Source organism: Aspergillus foveolatus (assembly GCF_047715535.1).
Source record: "Aspergillus foveolatus strain CBS 279.81 unplaced genomic scaffold BDW70scaffold_49, whole genome shotgun sequence".
Lineage (NCBI taxonomy): Eukaryota > Fungi > Ascomycota > Eurotiomycetes > Eurotiales > Aspergillaceae > Aspergillus > Aspergillus foveolatus.
Genome location: NW_027396113.1, coordinates 98,529 through 121,812, shown reverse-complemented (window position 1 = coordinate 121,812; position 23,284 = coordinate 98,529). Strand labels below are relative to the sequence as shown.

Sequence of the window (23,284 nt, the reverse complement as noted above, 5' to 3'; positions counted from 1 at the left end):
AGACGAGACGGAGAATTTCTCCCCAGCGAACATGCCATTATCGTCTGATCGGATATAAAAGCATCGCCAAAGCCGGCGACTGGCATCAGTCATCTCTTAATAATTCTTACAGGCCAGGCACAGGCACAGTGGGGTTTGTCCGATCCACGGCGATCTCTTATATCAGTCGAGCCCAGTTCCTTCAGGTGCATTGATCGCAATCCATTGCAATTGATAGATTGCAATTGACCCAGATACTATTGCTTTTTTCTAAGTATCGCTTTCGCTCGGTTTGATCTGCCATTATGCCTACCTTTACAGAATTCTCCGCCTCCTCCCGCGAGCTGCGCGTCCTCCCCTCTTTTGCGCCGCCTCTCCCCCGCCTTTCCCCCGCCTTCGCAAAACCATCTCCTTCCTCTTCGGCTTCCAGTTCCCAATCCGAACAGATCGAACAAGAGAAATATGAAGTCGTTATCGTTGGCGCCGGCCCCGCCGGATTGATGCTAAACCTTCTCCTCGCGCGCTATGGCCTCTCTGACGATTCGCTTCTCTGCGTCGACGCCAAGCCCAGCACGCTTCGATCCGGCCAAGCAGACGGCCTGCAACCGCGGACCCTTGAGGTCCTGAAATCGCTCGGGGCCGCAGACGAGATCCTCAACGATGGCTGCCATATGGAGGAAGTCGCGTTCTGGAATCCAACAGGTAAAACTGAAGGCGATGTGATTGAACGGACGTCCATCGTGCCGGACGTGAGCGTGCCCGCACGCTTTCAGCACGAGGTTACAATCCACCAGGGACGCATTGAGCGGATCCTAGAGACAGATCTGCTGAGGTATTCGAAGCGCGGCGTTCAAAGGAATACGAGGCTTTTGGATGTGAGACTTGATGAGGAGGCGGATGGGGAGTTTCCGATTGTGGCGGTGATCGAGGTTGGGAATGGCGATGGCGAGAAGGAAAAGAGGACGATCCGCTCCAAGTACCTCGTCGGTGCGGACGGAGCGCACTCGATAGTCCGGCGGTGCATGGGTCTCAGTCTGGAGGGTGAATCCCTGGACCATATCTGGGGAGTGGTGGATCTGGTTGTGGATACGGACTTCCCTGATATTCGGCGGCGGACTGCGATCCATTCCCCCGCGGGTTCGGTCATGGTTATCCCGCGCGAGCGCATTGCGACAGGCGACTACCTGACGAGACTTTACGTGCAGGTTCCCGAGATTGAGATTGAGGCTGGCGATGATCGGAGGGCGAAGGATGCTGCGAAGGCACGCAGGGCGGGCGTTACGCTGGAGAGTATTTTCCAGCAGGCGGCTGAGGCGTTCAAGCCGTACTATATCAGACCCAAAGAAGATGGTGCTGTGGATTGGTGGGCGGCGTATCAGATTGGCCAGCGCGTGTCTGGACAATTCACCGTCAAGGACTCGAAGGGGATTAACCGGGTGTTCATTGCTGGCGATGCATGCCACACGCACAGTCCTAAGGTACTCCCAAACTCCAAGCTCTACATTCCAGACCAATCAGCTAATATGACCGCAGGCCGGCCAAGGCATGAACGTCTCCATGATGGACTCCTACAACCTAGCCTGGAAGCTTATCTACTCGATCCACGGCCTTACGCCTGGCGCTCTGGACTCCGCGAAACCCGATCCCGTTCTCGACACATACCATCTGGAGCGGCACACAATCGCTCAGCAACTCATCGACTTCGACCGCGCTTTCTCCTCCATGTTCTCTGGCAAGATTGGCTCTGACGACGGCATCGGCCAAGCCCTAACACATGAGCAATTCCTTGAAGTCTTCAGCACCGGCAACGGCTTCACAAGCGGCTGCGGGATCGAATATCCTGCAAATATCACAGTCGAGAAATTCACCGACAAATCTACAAGAAGGAACCCCATCAAGGGTGTCGACTATCTCAGTGGGATTCTGTGCCCAGGACGGAGACTACTGAATGTCAAGGTCAAGCGCTTTGCTGATGGGAATCGGAGGGACTTACATGATGGTATGCAATGCACACGCCTCCTTCCCTCGCCTCATCACAACCCTACACTAGCCATCGAGAATGAGTGTTAACACAATATGAGCAGACTTCCTCTCAACAGGCCGCTTCCGCATCCTGGTTCTTACCTCCTCCGACCTTCTAAATCCAACCGGCACATCCGCGAAAACACTAACTGCCCTCTCCGAACAAACTATCCCTTCTTTCCCAGCGTCTACAATCGAACAAGTCGTCATCCACCCGCGCCTCCCCACCAGCAACAACGACTCCACCGACGCCTCTAACGGCACTGGCGCAGGCACAAGAAAGAACAACTCGTACCCCTACGACACGTTCACGTGGCGCGATCTCCCCGCGGCACTCAAGGAGCGCTCCGAGATGCGTTTCTACAGCGGCTGTGCGCTTGATGATGTTTACGCTGTTTATGGAGTTGCTGAGGACGAGGGCGCGATTGCCGTTGTGAGGCCCGATGGGTATGTGGGTGTTGTGGTGGCCTTGGATGATGTTAAGGCCGTGGGGGGGTATTTGGGGGGCGTTTTGAGAGGAGTTTAGACTTTCCATTTCGTTAGGTGGTCTGAAAGTGAGTGTATAATAAAGGATATACTTTGTATCGGACATGATTCCATAGACCCCTGAATGGTTGTGCAATGACAAGTGGATCCTTACTTTCGATGCTACGCAGGGTTGAACGAAGCTTTGAACCATTCAAGCACAAATAATGCTTTAAGTCGTTGCATAGCATGAGGGAATAAAGCTAGATATTCTATCGAAAAGAATACATACATACATTCGAATGCTCACATCAAAGCTGTTTTACACAATTCCCCCAATAATCTCCCATGGATCTCTATTCCTCATTCCAAGTCTAGAAGCCTGTACCGACAGCCACATCAGTAAAAGACACCCTCATCTGAGCTCAAAATATGAGAGGATTGAACTCACCCTTCTCAGTATTCCCCTCTCCCATACTCTTGCTGCTACTGCTACCGCTCTGGATCGCACCCACAATACCATCCATGTACGGCGCACCGCTCCATTTCTGGTGAGTGAGGACATCAACCCCGAGTTCTTTTTCGCGAGCCTGAATCAGCCGGACATAAGCAAGCATGCCCTCGTCCTTGAAAGCGCGGGAAAGCTCAGCTGTGATGGTAGCGCCGCTGTGGAGACCGGCGAGGGAGATCAGTTGGAGGACGAAGCTGACTTGGTTAGTTGATTACCACCGAGCGAATGATGGGTGGGAGGCTTACCCGTGCTGTGCAAGGTCCCAGATGAAGGACTTGAGAGATGCCTCATCAAAGCCCTGGCCCATCCAGTTGAATGAAGGGCTGAGGTTGTAGACGAGTTTCTTGCCGGGTAGGGCAGCCCGTACTTCGCCTGCGAGCTTCGCGGCCTTTTCGACGTTGGGGTCACCAGTTTCGACCCAGAGGAGGTCAGCGTAAGGACCGAACTCCTTTGCGCGTTTGGTTGCAGCTGGGAAACCGGCTCGATAGTGGTAGAAACCTTCCCTAGTGCGGGGAATGTCGCAGGACCAAACAACAGGGCTCTTGGTGTAGTCATTGGCCAACTCCCGTCGACGGGTGATGGATAGGTCTGGGTTCTCCTTGACGTGCTTCTTGTATGCGTCACGAGCGGCTTGAGGAGCACCTTCGGCTTCCAGGTGCGCATCGACAGCTGTCGGAGGTTAGATATACCTGGAGGAGCTGAGGGTGATATACGTACCCTCATCAAAAGTCATTAGCTTGTGCCTTTTAACCCAGTCCAGCTCAAACGCATCAATCTCCGAAGGAGCGGCTCCCTCCCTCTCCATGGCCTGCAGTGTCTCTGCGAGAGGTTCCGACTCTTCGGTGACTCCGAGAATGAATTCGTGGTCTCGCACATCAATGGCGCTGCTAAGGAGCTTGCCACTCTCGGAGTCAGTCCGAGCAATAACAAGGTTCTCAACACCCATCATATCCCACTGGAATCGCGTCGCAACAAGGCGGTTGATGTGCTCTCCGATTGGAACCAAGACCTTACCCGCCAGATGGCCGCACTTCTTTCCGCCGTGCATCTGGTCCTCAAAGTGGACAGCTGCAGCACCGTTCTCAGCGAAAAGCTTGGCCAGCTTCAGGACTGCGGTCAAGCCACCGTGTCTTGGGATGTTAGTAGAGACAAGCTAAGCTCTAGATGATCGACCTACCCGGTGTCACCGTCTGCAATAATCGGTCGCATGTAGTCAATGTAAGGAGTAGACTTTCGCTGCTCAGGGGTCATCTTTCGCCGTGCATCCCAGTGCTTCCGGTCATGCAACTGCTGGGCCTTGAACAGTCTCTGGACCTGGTTGGGCACAGTGTTGTACGGGTAATCACCAAAGTCGGGAGACACCTCGTTGGTCGTCGTCAAAACTGAAGAGCACGCCCAGCCTGAGACATACAGGACCTCCTGGTTAGGAGCCTGCTGGGTCATCTGCACGGGGTCAATGGCACCCACTACGTACGCATTAGCATGTCTTCCAATCAAGCCAGAATCACCGCAGCATACTCGTATGGACTGGCTTATTCTCTGCCGCTCTCTCGTTCAACAGATTGAACAGCTTCCGCGCCATTAACGAGCTCGGATACGTCTGCTGCAACGATCCCCGCTTGCTAACGACATCAGCAGCCGAGTAGGGCCGCTTGATGCCCTCAAAGCGGGGCGAATTCCACCACGCCTCAACATCCTTAATTTGTTGTTCGTAAAGAGCATCCTCTGCATCTCCAGCTTTGCCGGTGGTCGACAAAAGCTGGTAGGAATCGCTGGGAAGCGTTGAGGAAATGGGAGGCTGGACGGGAGGGAGCGATGACGGCGACATCCGCAAATAACCGCACGTGAACGCGCGCTGGGCGAGACGAGAGGGACCGCCAGCGGTCACTGTCGTAGTGAAGATAGGAAGACGTCGGGGTACTCGACGGGGGATTGATCGTAGCATCGTTTAGAACAAATGTCTGGCGTGGAGGACTGAACGAAAAGAAAGGAGAATGAGTCTAAATAAGAGTGAGGAGTGGGAAGTATGTTGACCGACCCCGACCTCGACCTCGGCCCTGACGCTGGGACAACTCCGGGGATGCCGCTTCCCCGCGGCTCGCTTATGCAGCAATAATGCTGCTGAGTCACTATCCCAGCCTATTCTAGCGATATACCCAGGCTCCGTACCGCCAATTAGTATTGGTCGAAAGGTAGTCGAAAGGTCCGAGAATCGGTAGATACACTAACTCACTCATCATGATCCTCAGCGGCGCCCAGGTGGTCACCCGCCAACTGGTGCACAACCTGCGACAAGTTGCCCAACAGCAGCAGCCATGTGGTGTTGACCTCACTCTCCGCCAGGTCTCGAGGTGGACTTCACCGGCAACAGTTGACTTCGACAATACAAAGCGCCAGGGAGCTAGGACTTCTGTTCTGCCTTTCAACATTAGCCAGCAAGCGATCACGCTACAGCCAGGTGCTTACCTGATCGATTTCAACGAAACGGTCCGCGTTCCACGGAATTGCATGGCGAGCATCTATCCGAGATCTTCGCTCTGGCGGTCTGGGGTTGGGATTACGGCTGGTGTAGTGGATGCCGGGTATGATGGAGCGCTGGGAGCTTTGATGGAGGTGAAGAATCCGCATGGGATTGTACTTTTCAGGGATGCGAAGCTTGCGCAAATCGTGTTTGAGGAGTTACGCGAGACTGTTGAAGGGTATAATGGCATCTACCAAGCGTCGACTGCTAGCAATGGACGGGATGGTCCAGGGATGGTGCCATAGCTACGATGATATACATGGTGAAGTTGTACAGAAAATAAAAGGGAAGATTTGAGAGGCCCTGGAAGTCAACGGAGATTAAAGCAGCTAGCTCATCGCTCGCTGGCCACATTCAGTCAGTAGATGCAGCTTGTATTTGCAGCTTGCTATTTGCAGTTTGCGAATCATACGCCTCCAACTATACAGCCCTTGGTACTCGCACGCCCTTACCCTCCACTGTCCTCAAAGCGCACCCGCCAGCTGTTACTGCTGCTTTATCTCAACCAGGTTACTATCCAGATCAGCAATCACCACAAGCAGTGGGATCCACTTGCGCTTTCGTGAGTGCCTGCTTCGTAGCATAATACAATCCGCATACTCTCCAAGCCCAAACGCATTATTGGTCGGCTCTGTAAAAGCCTTCAAGCAACTGTCCGTACGACTTGATGGTCTCAAGCCTTTGCTGGTCAAGTACTCCTGCGCCTGGACGATATCCCGGGACAACAAGACCTATATGCCCGAATGTATTGGTCAGATCCAGAGTACCCAGTAGAGTATTGTGGACACTTTGAACTGCACGATGTCGAGGAGCCCGCGAGGTTGTTCTTTCCAAGGTTCAGCTCTGCACCCGTGGAAGCCTCTTCCGTTTCGTCCGCGCTGCGAGTAGCCCATTTATATGATGGTGAATTAGGGTCGGCAGTCGAAAATCTGGCAGGCTGAGAATGTCCCCGTAGAAGTGCTTCCGTGCCGGGGGTTTGGTGAGAAGCCGATGTGGTTGATGAAGTAGTGTCGGGAACGCCATGTTTCCAGTGCTGGGCTATGAGCCAACTATATGAGCTTTGGTGAGCATGAGCTCGGACGGAACTTCGCTCATCCGCCTTGCAAGAGATTTGTACGTAATTTCCGTGTGTTAGTCCTTGTTCCGGCCGTAAGTCCCCGGTGGAAGCTACCGGCATTGCCAGATTACGAATAACTCCTTAATTCCTCGATGGAACAAGGCTCAAAGAGATCATGTTGTTAGACTGGTATCAGCTGTGATGCAGGATTTTCCAGTGAAAAGTTGGTTCGGAATGTATTGAACGTGAGTTAGGGCTTCCAGGCACAAGAAACCAATGGCGCCACGACTTGACAACAACATACTGAGTAACTATAGGCGTTTACTAACAAGTTGTCTGCAATGCTGTCGGGTCATCATTACCATGAATTTCGACGCGGTCTGGCGCTTCCACAAGAGCTAGCCGCCTACCGTAGGGTTGCGAGTGGTATATTCTGTCCCTATCCAGGAGTCCAGAATCGTGCTATAACGGCTGTCTTCGAGCCTGTTAGGACGCCATACGACGCTGAACCCAGTAATATTGGCTGGTAGCAGATCTTCAAGTGGTTGTAAATGGAAGAGAAAGCCGGGGCTCGGAAAAATTATCGGAGACGCCGCAGTTCATCAAGGTCCTATAATGGATGATGACTCGAGCTCTGGACTCATCGGTGACAGATATGCATTGCCCCTGTAATTGGGAAACGCCGTGTCAGAATGGAGAAGATTAAAAGGCAGGACTGTTACTCAATGTAGGCTGTAAATCTGTCGAAAGCACAATGCCCCATGAATCAGCAATAGAGCCCACTCAGGATTGTGCCCATGATCCGTATGAAAGTAAGCCTGGAGAGGCAGTAGACAGCGACAGAGCTGAGTATCATTGTGATAGAGCAGATTGATAATCCGTTTGTACTAGCGGGTCTTTACCGGCGCAAGTTTCTCGTCATTGCTGCTGAGCCGGGGCGCATATCTCTTTTACGCGAGTCTCGCCAGTAGTGGCAGCTCGGCCTTGGGTTTCAGTGACACATACTGCCTTCAGAATCTGAAGGCCGTTCCAAAATAGTGCATGCCATGAAGTACTCCTTGTAAATTCCCTTGATATGAAGCCAGCTCGCAATTGTTGATGCTTCAGTATACTCCGTTTTGAGCCCTCAATAGCTGCTTGCGAATGCTGGGAGGGAGGGCATCGGTACAATCATTGCTTGGCCCAAGCAAGGATACATTTCGGCAGCGGTCGTTCAAGTCAATGCAGGAGAATTCTCGGTAGTGATCTTGGTTTAAAGCGCAGAACTAGCTCAAAATCTTGGATTTTAACACCACGTCAGCAACTTTTCCTAGTGAAGCGCACACCGCTCGTCACACCTTGAGCTTGGTGCCGCAGCAGTCGGCAATCCCTATCGAAACACGTCTGAGATGCATAATGTGAACATCATGCATGCAATGCATCTCTCTGCAGCGCCCTGAGATTGTCCGATAAACCATTCAGCAAGGATCAAGATGAAGAGTTACAATGCCTATTCAAGTATCAGTGTCTAATTTATAGGGTTCAGCGTCCATCGATTGAGGATATGCTGAGCTTTTCCTGATCGCAGAGTGGCAAGGGAAAAGACGACGTGCAATGAAAGCGAGGGCAGGCAAAGAACTAGCTGAGCGGAGCCTTCAATGGTTAAGTAGTGGATCCAGTTGACTGATGATTTCAGCTCGCATAGTCGGTCCTATGTCCCCCCCACAGTTAAGTTCACCGTCCTCTAATTAACGTTAGAGTATCTGCATTGGAAACATCGGCAGCAACTGCTTCCCTTACTATCTTCACGTGGCCTTGGCTTCACCTGCGAAACAACTGCTTTTCAAGCTCAGCGAGGGCAAGACTACTTCGCCCTGCCGTACGATATTAACCGAATTATCCCTGCTAACACTGCCCCCAGTCTCCCAAACAGAGAACCCCTGTGACATCCTTCAGACTATTTCTCCTCAAGTCTCTGAGCGCACCTGATTGAAAGAAACAATGTACCGACACGGCAAAATCGGCAGGCTGCAGGCGTGGGGTTCCTATATAGGCAGCACCCTTGCCTGGGCCAAGGAACTACTTATATAAGTCCGAATTGAGACCTAGAACTTGAACTCGAATAACTGGATTGATTGATCTATCTCTCCATGTCATAGCTGCTTCCGGGAACCCGCTGTTTTTCCCCGAAGCCATCATGTGTGGAATCTCAGCAATTCTCAGTCTCAGCGAAGGGGCCAGCTGCCCTCAAGCTGATAATATCTACCCTCATGCTCTGGCTAGTCAGATGAATGAAAGCCTGCAGCTGATTAAGCACCGTGGTTCTGATGCAAGAGGCCAGTGGCTTAGCTCAGATTATCGTGTGGGTGAGTGGCCTCTACGAGACATCTCAACATATGGTCTAATTGCACCGTTATTTAGGCCTTGGACATGCCCGATTATCAGTCATTGATCTCAACCCTGCCGGTAACCAGCCTTCCCACAGTCCTGAAGGGTCGGTTCATGCGGTTGTCAACGGAGAAATATACGACCACAAGAAGTACCGCGCGAAGCTCGCTCATCAATATGAGTTCAGGAGCAATAGTGATTGCGAGATTGTTATCGCTCTATATCACCATTACGGTATTTCATTTCTCAACAAGCTGCGAGGGGAATTCGCACTCGTTCTCTGGGACGCAAAACGGAAGCTGTTTCTCGCCGCGAGGGATCGCTACGGTATTAAATCACTGTACTACACTGTGGTAAACAACAGATTATTGGTGGCGACTGAGATGAAATCATTCTTGTCATTTGGATGGCAGCCTGAATGGTCCGTTGTGAATCTCCTCAGAAAGGGTTGGTTGTGGGATACCGAGATGTACTTCAAGGGAGTACGCCGGGTATGGTAAACAGAATGCTACAATGTCAGTAAGCTGCTGACATTCTTCTAGTTAGAACCGGGTCGGTACATGGTCAGTCAGGACTATAAATTCCCAGTGGTGAAGACGTACTGGGATATGGACTATCCAGACAAAGTGAGTTGCTCTAATCGCACATCCACTGGCACTCAGCTAACGTATCCAGAGAACACCTTTTCCGCAAACCGAAGAACAGATAGTCGTCGAGCTTAGAGAACGCATGCTAGAATCAGTGAGGCTGCGGCTCCGTGCCGATGTAGGAGTCGGAGTCTATCTTAGTGGCGGCCTAGACTCTTCTGCTATTGCAGGGATGGCGAAATATCTTATACAGCAGGGTGAACCTCTCGGAAGCGACGCTAGTGGAGACATCTCAAAGATGAGCTGCTATACCATCCGATTTGGGGAGGGTAGCGGCGTGGACGAGTCTGGTATAAAGGAAACCTTTGTCCCCGGAAGTGAGCGACGGTCGTCTAACCAAATGCAGATGTTGCACAACGAACTGCAGACTGGCTTGGAGCCGAACTGCACCCTGTGACATTGACCGAGGAAGATATCGCTTCCAGATTCGAGGATACAGTTTGGTATACTGAGACACCAATCCCAGACGTCAACGGGATGGGCCGAGTTGTGGTGGGAGAGTTGGCCCATTCGCACGGAAAGAAGGTCATCCTGACAGGTAAGTAAATGGTATCTTCAGTATCAATCCACCAGCATTGCTCACTAACAAATTAAAACTAGGGGAGGGCTCAGACGAGCATTTCGGCGGCTACCCGGATATGCTGTCGAAGATGTTTGTCGAGCCGGACCTCTCATGGCATCCACCTCCATTCAAGATGCCTAACAGCTCGAGAGTATTCGAAGCTGGAAGGGAGCCTGTACCTGCCGCAGTTGAATCACTAGCGTCAACAAAGCGAATGCTCAACAATTCCTCGATATTCGCCCGCGTAGACTCATTCTACACGTTTCCGTTGGGTTCTGGGACAGCAGAGAGCGCAGAACCCGATCCAGAAACGGCATTCGCAGAGCATCTCGGCGCGCAGACTCTCTCTAATATCTCGGAGAAATGGCACCCTCTAAACTCAGCAAGCTACCAATGGACCAAATCCATCCTAGCAAATTACATCCTCCGCTACATAGGAGACGGCGCTGATATGGTGTATCAGATTGAAACGAGACCCCCTTTCCTAGATCATGACGTTACGGAATATGCAAACCGGATACCCCCGAGTCTGAAAATCCGGTATGACCCTGTCAAGAATGTCTTGCGGGAGAAATACATTCTCCGTGAGGCCATGAGGCCGTTCATTACGGACGAGGTCATGAACCGTACGAAGCGTGCCTACCTGGGCCCTTCGAACTATAGAGAGAATAGGCCGCTGCATCGAGTTGTGAAAAGATTACTCACTGAAGATAATGTCAACAAACTGGGGTTTGTGGACTGGGATCGGTTGCAAGAGCATATTGTCAAAGGTTTCCGTGATGGCGATCCACGTTGTTTCCGCAGCTCGCTCTTTGTCGCTCAGCTCGTGGTCCTGTCGCAACGGTTTGGCGTCCAAATAGCAACGGCGACGGACGCGCTGCCCGTGACATCTGAGATCCTTGATCATACTCGGAACAACGGCACTTTGACCGCAGTCCAAATCAGAAGTCACGTATAGCGGCTCGCAGAAGTCTGTTTTCGAAACACGTCTCAGCTCTGTGCGTCAGAATATGACCTTGCTATAAGCGGAACATCTTTAGATCGCTCTTAACTTCCATCTAGCCAGCTGGCCGGTGACAGGGTAACTTCTTGAAGACAAGCTCATCGATGCGAAATGAAAGTCGGCTGACCATTGAAGGCTTTAGGGAGGCAACAGGATTGATTACATTGTCTCGTCGCGTCTTGAGAACCCAGCCAGTCACATCTCGTGTAACGTACATCGTATGCCGGTCAAGCTTCAGCTACAAAGTCTTGATGAGAAGGCTATGCACCGGCAACGTAAAGTACGGGGCAAAGGGCGTTCATTCGGCTTTTGAATCCTAATAGCGTTGGGTTGTTGGGAATTAAGTTTCCTGTTCGCGTGGCGACAAGGAAATAGTGACTATACTAGTCTAGCATCATTGGCTTTGCGATTTGTCCATGATTGATGTTGATCAGTAGGCCTTGTGATGTCCAGTTTAATAGGCAAGGTGAAATTTGAGCTATCAAGGGACAATTTCAGATGGACTCACCCAGGCCCTGCCTTCTTCCAGCGAACACCGGTCAAGAGGCAGCTATCAATCAGTTTCTCATCCAATGCAGAACCCTGGTCGCCATTGAGTAGTGGGTAAGGCTTCCGATCTCACCCAAGCTTAGGAAGGAAGCAAGACCGTAGCTGATTAGGTGACCCTAAATTACTACTGCATCCGGGCCAGATAGATCCCTGCTGTTGGGGTCATTGTCTCAAGTGCCAGAGATCATCCCAGTATTGGCCCCATTGAAGGGAAGGAATCCTTCGGCAATGTCAGCACAGGGTCGTCGACCAGCGCGAGCCACGAGTCCGGATATAGCTGATGCGTGGTTTTGAATCCAAGATGCCGCTAAATAGTTCAGATTTCAGTGTCTCATATGTACAGCGATAGACAGCGAAACCCCAGGCGCGGACGGTATCCGTCTTCGAATGGATGTTACTCTATGAAGTCAGTTCAGTTTTACTTCATAAACTTTCCAGCAGGATAGGTGTTCTTGATTGCGAGTAGGAGCTTGATATACTCACCGGGCCAGCTTCGTAAGGCGACCAGTACATCATCACGATACTTCGGTGAGCAATGGCAACAGGAAGAAATATTAAACCCCAGGATGTAGTTTGCTCCCCTATACTTTATGGTAAAGAGTGATCAGTACCCGAAAAAGCTCCTGTCAAAGCAGGAATCATCTAACTAGTACCTTGGAGAAGGCGTCGGTACGCAGCTGAAGGATACCTCATGTGTTCGATCTCTCTGGGTGGCGGAAGTAAGTCAAGCTTTCCAACTAGGATAACTTGTGCTGTCGGTAGTGTTACCACGTGCTTCGGCTGAGTCAAGTCACACACTGCCTACTAAGTAACTATTCGTCGTTGGTCATTCTTGCTTCTTCCGCTTAGCACCATCCACCAAAAAGCTCCAGAGTTAAGTCAATTCCTGCTAACTGGGCCACCATAGTGCTTAGTTACTAGCGTCTCGCCATTGAGTCCCTAGTACCTGACTAGGCAGTCTGCGAGAATTCCTATTGGAATCTGCGCTCTAGCTCATTAGCATTAGATCCCCAGATCACCAGTCCTGGTTTGACCCAGTTACAGAAGAACACGATAAGGGGCTGTCTAGACCACTCCCACCGGTCTCGAATTTAGCAAGGGTCATGGAGTGCGGCGGTGAGCCTCCTGCTTGATAACCTTCAGAACTGTTCAAATTGGTCTGAAAAAGGCACACCCCGTGTTTTGGCCTTCAGCTACTTCTCCCGCCGTTACACCGTGGGGGTTTGTGAGACTTGAGATATTACCACGAATCTTGATTAGTGTATAAGGCTAGCATCTATCACGTTCTATCGAGCTGCCATCTACAAATGCAAATGTTTGCTTTGTGGGAAGCGATCACGGGATCCCTGCGAGCACGGCCTCCTTTCTCGTCATCACAGCATGTTCCCCATCTCAGTGGCGCTTTTCATCCTATCAGCTTCCAAGCTCTCCCAGAACTCGTGGTTTTACTTCCTATGTGTTCTGTTTTCTGACCATGCTGCTCCTGACAGAAGCTCCTTGGGTATCCGGACACGAGTCGAAGCGGATGAACGACAACCAGGAAATAAGAAGAGCTTCCCCGTTATCCTTCTCGATCCTTCGGTAATGTGACTAAACACTGCATAATGAAGGCATGGCTGGCCCGTACTCAGCAAGTTCGAGGCCCCAATGAGACTCCGACGCAATGCCCAAGCTACGCCTGTTGGATCGGCATATCCACGATTCGCAACTCGCTCCAAGTCTCCGCACTCCGCCGCCTTAGTGCCAGCCCTTATCAGTCTGATGACGGTTTCTCCTCACGCCTCGAGGCTATTTGGGACCTTATTTGACTTTATCTCGCCCTCCTCCAAGTTTTCTCCCTATCTCAACAGCTAAGCAACGGCCTTATCTGCGGGCACCAACAGTACCTTGGACAGAAATCAACTCTGCCGGCTTCGCGAATCATTATTGCTATATCACTTCCGCCCACAACTATACGTCTCGGCCTTCCGCTACCATCATTGCTTCATTTATATATCGTTCAGTTCCAACCCGTCATCACTCTCCTCGCTTAGGCAGCTCATTTGCACGCTATCTTGTTGGCATGGAAAAGATCAGGATTCCGTCCCCGTCTGCCATTCTTAACCCTCTTGCTGCTTTATCTCCCGGATGTTCCACAGGTTCCGACTCCACTCAAAACGCAGCGCCTGTCCCGAACCGTGCGACAGCGACAACTAACAAGCCCAAGCAGTCAAAGAGTCGTAATGGTACAGTACACCAGTTCTCTATAAGCATGCAGTCCTAGATATAATCTAAAGGATAAGGATGCGGAAGAAACAAGGCAGAATGAATTCTTGATGCGCAGTGCGCTGACCTCTTACCTGTTATACGCTTCCAGGTTGCGTCACCTGTAAAGCAAAACGACTGAAGTGCGACGAGTCAAAGCCAACATGCCTCCAGTGCAAGAAGCGTAACGTGCAATGTGGAGGATACAAAAAGGATTTCAAATGGCGTTCATTTGGAGAAAGCGACTTCCCTGGAAGGGGCCCCGTTCTAAAGGAGAAGAAAGGTAAACATGCAGCATCGGATCAGCATTTGACAGCAGGCTGATAGGCATCATCTGACACAGGAAGTTCATCGCCACCTACTCGCAGTACTGTCATGCGCAACCGGGAGCTGGTTGAAAATCAAATCTCTGGAAAGGGAACAGTTGGCGGCTCGCACCCTCAACGAAGCTCACCCCGAGACATTTCCTCCGGCCGTTCAAGTCAATCGCCAAGCAAGACGGACCTGGGGCTCTCGCTTGATCATATCCTTGGCTACTCGGTTTCTGGAAGCTTCAGTGATGACTTCTTTGCGTCGCCGTCTTCAGAAATCACGCCAGACGAGCAGTCCTCCTGGTTTCCGACCATACCACTCACTCCTAGCACTGACCAGGAGAATACCCCTAGCCAGACCTTGCTGGAAGCATCTCCGGAAACAGACGAATTTAGTTTTGAAGCTCTGCTAGAAGGCGACGGTGAGGAGATTGAGGAGATTGTACGGCAGCCAGATCGTCGTACTAGAGTGAGGAATTTTGGCCTCCCAGGGTCATACGCCTCCCAACAAACTGAGCCAACCATCATGCCCTCGGGGCCTCTTGCGGGACCTGCCCTAAGTATTGCAAGCCCAGAACTGCTTGTTTTGCACTTTGATAGGTTTACCTGTGGAATTCTGTCCATAAAGGATGGCGTTCGCGAGAACCCATGGCGGACTTTAGTTTGGCCGTTGGCTAAGGACACCCCAGCCCTTTACCATGCAGTATTCGCGCTGGCTGCATTCCACGGAAGCAAGGATAATCCTTCATTGAGGGTCTTCGGAGTTGACCATATGAGGAAGAGCATTACGTGCATGGTTCAAAATATCCAGAGTATGAGGGCTGATGCTGCGTTGGCAACGAGCTTAGCTCTTGCTTTTGCTGATACTTGGGACCAACACACTCGGTCCTGTATACAGCATCTTCGAGGCGCTAAGGCGCTGGTGACGCAAGTCGTTGGACTGGCGAAACAGGGCGGGATTCAGGAGACTGATTTTAGGAGGGTGCGGTTCCTGTATAACACCTGGCTCTACATGGATGTCCTCGCTCGCCTGACTTCTCGCGAGGAACTTGGTAAACTAGAGACGGAGGTTCCTGCTTTTCCATGTCCAGAGAGAACAGTTCATGAAATTGATCCTTTGATGGGATGTGCTGCCACGCTGTTTCCGCTCATCGACCAAGCTGCCCGTTTGATCCAACGTGTCCGCAGAACGGAGTCGAACTCTATATCTCTCATTTCCCAGGCCATTGAGCTCAAGCAAGCGGTCGAACAATGGGAGCCGCCGGAATGGTTTGAGCCCCCAGAAGATCCCACGTCAGAGGTGCAGCATAGTATTCAAACAGCTCATGCTTATCGCTGGGCTACTCTGTTGTACCTTCAACAAGCTGTCCCTGAAATGCCTTCGGAACCACCGCAGGACCTTGCCAAACGCATCCTGGTTCTTTTGGCCACTGTGCCACCTAGCTCACGTACAACCATCATCCAGATGTTTCCGCTCTTGGTCGCCGGTTGTGAGGCGGAACAGGAAGAGGACAGAGATTGGGTGCTCAAACGTTGGAGCGCGATTCAAACCCGGCTGATGCTGGGCTCTATTGACCGATGCATTGAGGTCGTTCGTGAGGTCTGGGCTCGCCGAGATGCAAGTGCGGCTCAAAAAAAGCAACAGCAGCAGCAGCAGCAGCAGCTTCCTGGGTCTGGTTTTTCTCGCAACAGTGTTGGAAAAGCGTCGGGCAACGACAACGTGTTTTACACCGGCCGCGGCCCCGTAGTTTCCTCGCGAAGAAGCTCTGCAGTCTCACCCTTAGAGGATATTGAGTTTGAAAGGACGGTTCGTGGCAAGTGCCACTGGGCGCATGTGATGCAGGAATGGGGTTGGGAAGGTAAGTTTTCAAGAGTCGTGAGGTTCTCCTTGAGACTTCAACAATCAAACTAAAACCGAGTAAAGTATTCCTAGGTTGAACTCAGAGCACGCACAACACGAGGACGATCACTCTTTCTTAACGACGACAATGCCAGATGTGCTTTTCACGCCATTACCCGCCTGGTTATCTTGAGAGCCGGACTCCCCCAGCTTCTGGCATGCTCCTCCTCGCGGCGCCTCATTTCTCGCGTGTAGTCGGAGCGGAGCCGTGCCATCCCTCTCCAAGTACAGTCGAAGGGAATCCAAATATGGTTCCAGGTCACGAGTGATTGAGACTGTCGACATAGTTGCGGCGGTATAGAAATATATAGCTTGGGAGTCGGCTGCCGGATGTACATGTGTTTTTGGGCTTGGAGTTAGTGCGGGTTTGGTTTTCAGATTTTGTTGAAAAAGCTGGTCTGGTCTACATGTTTTCCATAGCGAATCAGTAAATTGGTCGGAGCCGGTTTTGACGGATATCACTTGCTGCTTTCGGGCTGTACGTATTCTGCGCTTTCAGTTGTTCTGCTAGGACTAGACTGTTTCTCGCTCCGCTGCTGGCTTATCGATTGTTGACAAAGACAATGACGATCGCGCCGGCTATAGGTACTACTTGTCCTCTGTAGTAAAAAGCTGTTCTGGTCGCGTTGGGGCGATGATGCTTTAAGACCCGGTTGCAAGAGCGGCCGTGATTTGAGGAGTCGTCACACAGATCTGGGGGATAAAGCTGATTCTGCAAGGGCCTGATCTGGGTGGTGCTTTTCGTCTATCGCTGGACTGGGCTGAATGGTGCTTTGGGAATTTGGGACTGGAACGAAGCGAGCGTCCCGTCGACTAGCAAGATGGGTTGACGTGCAATGCAGGGCTTGGAAACTTTGGGGAAGGGGAAGTAACATGAATTTAACTAGTAAGAAGTCTTGAGTCAGATCTGCTGCATAAGTCGTCCTAGTCAATCAGTCATACGACCACGGATACAAAATATCCTGCTCTGGCGATGATCTGTTAGAATGCTTGAAATCTTTCCATCACCACCTGCCGTAGACTCCAACTGCGAGTAGGCAAGACACTCAGTGATAGTGCTACCGTTTGAGTATAGTTGTTCCCTGGAGAGAAATGCACGGCTTGCCTATAGTAGAACGGAGGGGTAAGGAACTACCCTTTGAAGTGAAATTGATTAGGCTGCCACTCTCGCCTCAAGAGGTCTAGCTGAGTCTGGAGACTACCCTGGCCATTCTGTTTTGAGCATAATCGAGGTCAATCAAGGCAAAGGAAAGCAGTCTCAATACCGGAGCTTGATCTGAAGAGGGAAAAAGCCGACTTCCCCTCATTGCCATCCTGCGAGGGGGATGAGTGGGAAACTGTAGCCCAGAAGGGTAAAAGGATCCAGCACGACCCCTCTCTATCAGTCTCTCCATCTGCCATCAACCTCTTATCAAACTCATCCCCTCACCTGGTCTCCCCCAGATCTCTCTCGCTTATATGATCCAGGATCTACAGTATGAACTACACTAGGTTTCTGGATCCGAGAATGAAGCTAACTTAAGCAGGTATCGATGTGTGCCAGCCCTCTTTGTAGCAGCGACGGCTGCAGACAAACTGGCCCACACTCGACTAACCCTCGCGCTCTACTATCTGGTAGTTGGAGAGGTATCGCTCCGGTATTTTTGCGAACCTGATCCGGCTCAAAAATGATTCTCTCCAAGAGATCGGGGTGTCCTACTCCAGAAGGTGGATGCGAAGCGATCGTTGTGCCGTAGCAGGATGTGACTGTTGGGCCGAGACTGGGTCGAGACTGGGTTGGGACAAGATGAAGGAGGATATAAAACCAGGATTGAACCTTCAGGTAAAGCTAAGCAGTTGATCGGACTCTCTTTTCGTCTCGTTGTCCTTATATTGTTGTCAAGATCAAATCGCCAGAATGCCGACTGCTATGGTTTACCACGCCAAGGCGCAATCAACCTTCAAGCCTCCGTTGATCGCGAACGAGAATGCTTTCCTTGGCGACATTGATTCAAGGTAACTGCCCTTTGTCCACAGAATCATGACCGTGCTGACAGCTCCAAGCGACTCATACAACCCCGAAAAGCCCATCTCCGCCGGCTTCTACCGTCTCGAGAAGGGCACACCTCTAGTCTACGAGTACACTTACGACGAGATGAAGATCATTCTCGAGGGCGAGTTTGAGATATCCGACGAGACGGGCCAAAAGGTGACCGCCGGGCCGGGCGATGTGCTCCACTTCCCCAAGGGCTCGAAGATTACCTTCACTACGCCGTCGTACGGGCTCGCATTTTACGTGAGTGACGCTTTCCGAGCTCGGCATCCAGTGCTTGCTGACACGTGCTTGCGCATAAAAGACGGGACAGCGGGCCAAGGGGGCGGCTTGATGGTCAAGTGAGCGACAATGGGAGAGAAGAAGACTCCGGCACGACCAACGATCAAATGCGGAACGAGGGCTGGATCGGGGGTCACCGAGGTCATGACATCACAGTTCCAAGGTTCCTTGTGCGGGCTCCCAGTGATCTTTGCCCCGATCCATGGTTTGCGGTGGCTGGGTCCGCCTGTGTATCTTGGAAGATAAACAATCCAAATCAACATGGAGATCTCGAAAGACGGGCCGATGAACCAGATGGATCCGCGCACGTAGATGGCCGCGCCGTAAACAGTAGACTTTTGTGTGTGTTTTTGTTTGCTTTGCATAGTAGAATCCCCTGTCTCCATAGTTGTGGCTGATTCGATGGATCGATCGGCTGTCATCATCGAGGCTATCTCGTCCGATTGCAGTTCATCGCTGATAGATCATGGAATCCTGCGAGGAACTGGCTGATGGTTGGTGGGAATGACTCGCAGTAGCCTCGAGGCCCCCCGATCTTGTATGGAGCTAGGGAGTTGCTAGGGAAACGGTCCAGGAACCTTCAGCGGAAAAGAACTCAGAAGAGGCTGGCTGGCTGGCTGAAGGCGATCAGGCTTCAAGTGGATATGAATCTGGGCCTGAAGTGGGCTCTCTAGCCTCTCTTCAGCTGCAGCGTCATTCTCCCTCTTCTTCCTTGGTCGTGCTTTCCCCTCATCGTCTTCATTTCAGTTTGCCCGCCATCCCTCGCGTCGCTTTATTACCTGATAATATCCAGCTGTCTCACTCAGTCTGTTTAACTTCAGCGCTGTACCTCCTTCCAGTACTCCTCAAATTCTCTGCGAGAAGCTGTCTTTCTTCTGTCAACAAAGACATTCTGTTCCCGCCCATGTCCCACAACTGCTGACACCCTCGCACGGTCACACCTCACATTGCTTTTTCTGTCCAAACGAATTTCTACAATAATTTCTATAATACTTTCTTTTTCGCGCTCTGCATCGATTCGCTCACATTTATTCTCCTATCCTCCGACCCTTGTGTCACTCAGTTTTTTTTTTCTAAGAGCCAGCGTTCGCCCCCTCTCGCTGCTTCGCTGACGCGTGGATCGTGTCCCACTGATTGTCGGCGACGAAGCGCGCGCTCGCCACGCTGTTCTTCGAGATATTCACAACCACGGCGTTCAGAAACTTTATGCCATCATGACTTTGAATCTCGATTCCAAAGACCGTTCCAACTTTCGTCTTCCCCATTTTCCCCCGCCTTTACACACTCGCTCCGGCAATGAGGCGCTCGATCGCCCCTCCACGCCCCGCGACGACGGCTTTACCAGTCCAATCTCAACCCCGCTAGGCAGCCCAAGCAAGAGCCGTATGCCTCCTGGTGCGCTGGACCTCCCTAGTGTTTTCGATAACGCTCTGAAACTGCAGCCTTCATCGCCAACCAAGAATGCGCACAACAATTTCAACCATCCAATGTTTACGCTGCCCAATCAAAGCGGCGAAACTTTCAATGAGAGTGTTATTCGTCCGGCCAGTCCCAGTCGGCGACCCAAGAATGAGAACACTCTACCGCAATCGGCTCCCCTAACCAAGGATCTTGGTCGTAATCCAGCTGCCGCGGCTATTTCTCGTCAAGAGCAATATCACACCCGTGATCTGGAGAGCGTGCAGAGACGTCAGGTGCCGATGCGGGGGCTGACTCCGGAGGAATTGGAAAAACTGCAGAACCCACGCGTAAAGCGCCTGGTCAACGTGACCCAGCTATGTAAGCCTTTACGGAATGCTTTTTCTGTAGGAATCATCTAACAGTTACAGATTTCCTGGACTATTATTTCGACCTGTTGAGCTACGTTCACAACCGACAAACCCGCTATTCCCAGTTTTGCGCTGCAAATCCTGAGCCTCCCGCGACACCGATCGAAGAGTATGAGCCCGCTTTATCCAAATATTTGGGTCGGGAACGGGCCCACCTCCGCAAGCGTCGTACCAGACTTAGGCAGGGTGATTTCCAGATTTTGACTCAGGTTGGTCAGGGTGGGTACGGACAGGTGTACTTGGCATCAAAGAAGGACACCAAAGAGGTGTGCGCTTTGAAGGTCATGAGCAAAAAACTTCTATTCAAACTGGACGAGATTCGGCATATCCTTACCGAGCGCGATATCTTGACAGCAGCGAAGAGCGAATGGCTGGTGAAGCTTCTCTATGCATTCCAGGATGAAACACAGATTTATTTTGCAATGGAGTTCGTGCCAGGAGGCGATTTCCGCACTCTGCTCAACAACACGGGCGTGCTGCACAACCGACACGCTCGCTTCTATATTGCCGAGATGTTTTGCTGCATCGATGCCCTGCATGCTCTGGGCTATATCCATCGTGATCTGAAACCGGAAAACTTCCTCATTGACTCAACTGGCCATGTGAAACTGACCGACTTCGGTCTGGCGGCGGGTATGCTCAACCCTCGCAAGATTGAATCAATGCGCGTGAAGCTGGAGGAGGTGGGCAACACTCCTGTTCCATTTGGCCGTCCGATGGAGCAGCGCACGATGGCCGAACGCCGCCAGGGATACCGCAGCTTACGGGAACGTCAGGTGGACTATGCAAAGTCTATTGTCGGCTCCCCCGACTACATGGCTCCGGAGGTCCTCAAGGGTGAGGAATACGACTTCACGGTAGATTATTGGAGTTTGGGATGCATGCTCTTCGAGGCATTAGCAGGTTATCCACCATTTGCCGGATCAACAGTGGACGAAACCTGGCAGAACTTGAAGAACTGGCAAAAGGTGCTCCGCCGGCCTGTTTATGAGGACCCTAACTATTTCCTTTCAAAACGAACATGGAACTTCATTACCACACTGGTGGCGTCCAGGGAGCACCGTTTCAAGAACATCAGTGAAATTCACGCACATGAGTACTTCAGTGAAGTGGATTTCAGTCGACTGCGCGAGCAGCGCCCACCTTTCGTACCTCAACTGGATTCGGAGACTGATGCAGGGTACTTTGACGATTTCGAAAACGAGGCTGACATGGCCAAGTACAAGGAAGTCCACGACAAGCAACGGGCCTTGGAAGAGATGGCTGAACGTGATGAGAAGATGGCCAAGGGGCTGTTCGTTGGGTTTACCTTTAGGTTCGTGCCTTGCCTTCTCTTCGTGAATAACGAGTCTAACCAGGTGCAGACATCGCAAGCCGAACATCGACGGAACTGGGCGTCTCTCTCCCCGCAAGCCGATACCAACCGAGGACTTTGGTACTATCTTCTAGGGCTCATTACCTTATTGTCTCCTCTTTCGTTGTTGTGGTCCGGACAAGCTGGTCTTGAATGGCCGTTATCTGATTAAACTTCCTAATGTATGGCTGGCATGATCCGAACGGAGTTGACGAGTTGAGTTGTACGATACAAAGATACCTAGTAGTTAACCTGAACGTAAAGCTGTCAATCGCTTGACTATCTTGCCATCTCGTTCAGCCATCCTTTGCCGCCTTTTTCTCACCGTAGAACTTTTTCTGGCTCCACCTTGGTTGCCTGCTGTGCTACCAAAGCATTGAAGTGGCCAGTATAGGGCTTAGAATCGTCGATGTATTTGCCGAGCATTGCAGGTGGGATACTATTGCTAGTCATCATCTGCCTGTCCAATTGAAAGTACCCGAGTGGGCGATTACGCTAATGATAATCGGCGATCCCTAACCGGATGCCATTAGTCTCCTGTTTAAGTTTTGAGGTCCGTTTCGACAAAGCGTAGCAGGGGTCGTTTTCATAAACAATAAACAGACTACCGAGCCCAACAGTTTGAAGTAGTTCGAAGTGTTTCCGTACTTACTGTAAGTAGAGAAAAAAAAAAATGAATAAGAAGTTGAGCGGAGAATATTATCAGTCAATTCTAGTTTCCAATACAAATACACCTACCCTTTATTCCAACTAATTCATACAGGGCCAAGTCGCCCCTACTCTTAATTCCCCTCTGCCTGTCTTACCATCTTCAGAATTTGACTCTCATCATCTCCAACAACTGCTTGCCCATTCGTCCAATCAACCGTGACAGGCCTCACAAACCGCCCATTATCCTCCTTAAACCGCTTAACCGCTTCCTCTGCGTTCTTCGCCCCCTGGATAATCTCGCTGGCCGGGTACCGCGCCCCGCCTTCTTTGCCGGCCCCGCTTGGATCCCCCGTAACGTACTCGAGAATATTGCGCAGCTGGTCGGTTGTTGGAGGGGCGGTAGTAACTTCGAGCTGGAATTCGCCGCGCCCGACGGGTGTATCTGCGGCAGAGGCGGCGGCGGACGCAGACTTTAGGATCTTGTATGCCGTGTTGCTGGTCGGAGAACTGGGAGAGTGAAAGAGGGTTATCGGGTCGAGGGATTTAGGCTGCGTAATGTTAGACCACTGTTTCGTTTGGATTGGACCGGCTGGCAGAGAGAGAAGACACGCTGACTTACGAAGCGGAAAACCATTCTGACCGGTATGTGATTCTTGAAGCAGAGAGTCTGGTGTTACTAACGAAAATTTGAGCTTGATTGAAGCTAGGCTCGGTAGGCTAAGCTCGATGGCTGGTGATACCTTTACAAGTCCCGTCGGGCGTCGGGAGCACCGCCGACGGCTGTTGGGTGGTGAGTCAGATTATGATTACGTCATACCCTTCGAGGTTCCCTTCTGTTTAGCGCGAGTAGCCGCGTAGCGCGTCTTTCGCATGAGGCGCTTAGGGTCTTGATAACTCAGGCCAAGGACGGACTCGACATCCTAAGCCTCCTAGAGAGAAAATGGAATGCTGATCCCAAGAGTTATTGAAAATAACAAATGTCAGTAGTCTAAAGTTAG

The 23,284-nt window shown here is 51.4% G+C and overlaps 8 protein-coding genes across 8 annotated transcripts; 6 read left to right on the top strand and 2 right to left on the bottom strand.

Moving 5' to 3' along the window:
* Window positions 1-284: 284 nt before the first annotated feature.
* Window positions 285-2,760, top strand: BDW70DRAFT_170029 (putative phenol monooxygenase; the record flags this gene model as incomplete). The annotated part of the gene is made up of 3 exons (XM_073742832.1): window positions 285-1,457; window positions 1,513-1,978; window positions 2,079-2,760. The coding sequence occupies 3 exons, from the start codon at window positions 285-287 to the stop codon at window positions 2,525-2,527; spliced, it is 2,088 nt and encodes a 695-aa protein (XP_073593437.1). The 3' UTR covers window positions 2,528-2,760.
* On the bottom strand, window positions 2,761-4,982 carry BDW70DRAFT_92307 (methylisocitrate lyase ICL2). The gene is made up of 6 exons (XM_073745198.1): window positions 4,496-4,982; window positions 4,155-4,443; window positions 3,695-4,107; window positions 3,223-3,646; window positions 2,918-3,171; window positions 2,761-2,848 (listed from the first exon to the last, which is right to left on the bottom strand). Exons 1-6 carry the CDS (start codon window positions 4,920-4,922, stop codon window positions 2,841-2,843), a joined length of 1,815 nt encoding a protein of 604 aa, XP_073593436.1. The 5' UTR covers window positions 4,923-4,982; the 3' UTR covers window positions 2,761-2,840.
* A 233-nt stretch (window positions 4,983-5,215) lies between these two features.
* BDW70DRAFT_170027 (putative dUTPase) lies at window positions 5,216-5,965 on the top strand (the record flags this gene model as incomplete). Its single annotated transcript, XM_073742831.1, has 1 exon — window positions 5,216-5,965. One exon carries the CDS (start codon window positions 5,216-5,218, stop codon window positions 5,741-5,743), a length of 528 nt encoding a protein of 175 aa, XP_073593435.1. The 3' UTR covers window positions 5,744-5,965.
* Window positions 5,966-8,731: 2,766 nt separating this feature from the next.
* On the top strand, window positions 8,732-11,089 carry BDW70DRAFT_152317 (asparagine synthetase B family protein; the record flags this gene model as incomplete). Its single annotated transcript, XM_073739423.1, has 6 exons — window positions 8,732-8,900; window positions 8,956-9,413; window positions 9,465-9,548; window positions 9,598-9,886; window positions 9,937-10,107; window positions 10,170-11,089. 6 exons carry the CDS (start codon window positions 8,732-8,734, stop codon window positions 11,087-11,089), a joined length of 2,091 nt encoding a protein of 696 aa, XP_073593434.1.
* Window positions 11,090-13,745: 2,656 nt separating this feature from the next.
* On the top strand, window positions 13,746-16,271 carry BDW70DRAFT_152316 (Zn(II)2Cys6 transcription factor; the record flags this gene model as incomplete). Its single annotated transcript, XM_073739422.1, has 4 exons — window positions 13,746-13,908; window positions 14,040-14,210; window positions 14,271-16,097; window positions 16,234-16,271. 4 exons carry the CDS (start codon window positions 13,746-13,748, stop codon window positions 16,269-16,271), a joined length of 2,199 nt encoding a protein of 732 aa, XP_073593433.1.
* Window positions 16,272-17,809: 1,538 nt separating this feature from the next.
* On the top strand, window positions 17,810-18,549 carry BDW70DRAFT_92207 (cupin domain-containing protein). The gene is made up of 3 exons (XM_073745197.1): window positions 17,810-18,133; window positions 18,182-18,413; window positions 18,475-18,549. Exons 1-3 carry the CDS (start codon window positions 18,036-18,038, stop codon window positions 18,502-18,504), a joined length of 360 nt encoding a protein of 119 aa, XP_073593432.1. The 5' UTR covers window positions 17,810-18,035; the 3' UTR covers window positions 18,505-18,549.
* Window positions 18,550-19,188: 639 nt separating this feature from the next.
* Window positions 19,189-21,912, top strand: BDW70DRAFT_92199 (serine/threonine-protein kinase). The gene is made up of 3 exons (XM_073745196.1): window positions 19,189-20,231; window positions 20,282-21,596; window positions 21,646-21,912. The coding sequence occupies exons 1-3, from the start codon at window positions 19,667-19,669 to the stop codon at window positions 21,728-21,730; spliced, it is 1,965 nt and encodes a 654-aa protein (XP_073593431.1). The 5' UTR covers window positions 19,189-19,666; the 3' UTR covers window positions 21,731-21,912.
* A 505-nt stretch (window positions 21,913-22,417) lies between these two features.
* BDW70DRAFT_162421 (uncharacterized protein) lies at window positions 22,418-22,920 on the bottom strand (the record flags this gene model as incomplete). The annotated part of the gene is made up of 2 exons (XM_073741132.1): window positions 22,418-22,834; window positions 22,906-22,920. The coding sequence occupies 2 exons, from the start codon at window positions 22,918-22,920 to the stop codon at window positions 22,418-22,420; spliced, it is 432 nt and encodes a 143-aa protein (XP_073593430.1).
* Between the last annotated feature and the right edge of the window lie 364 nt (window positions 22,921-23,284).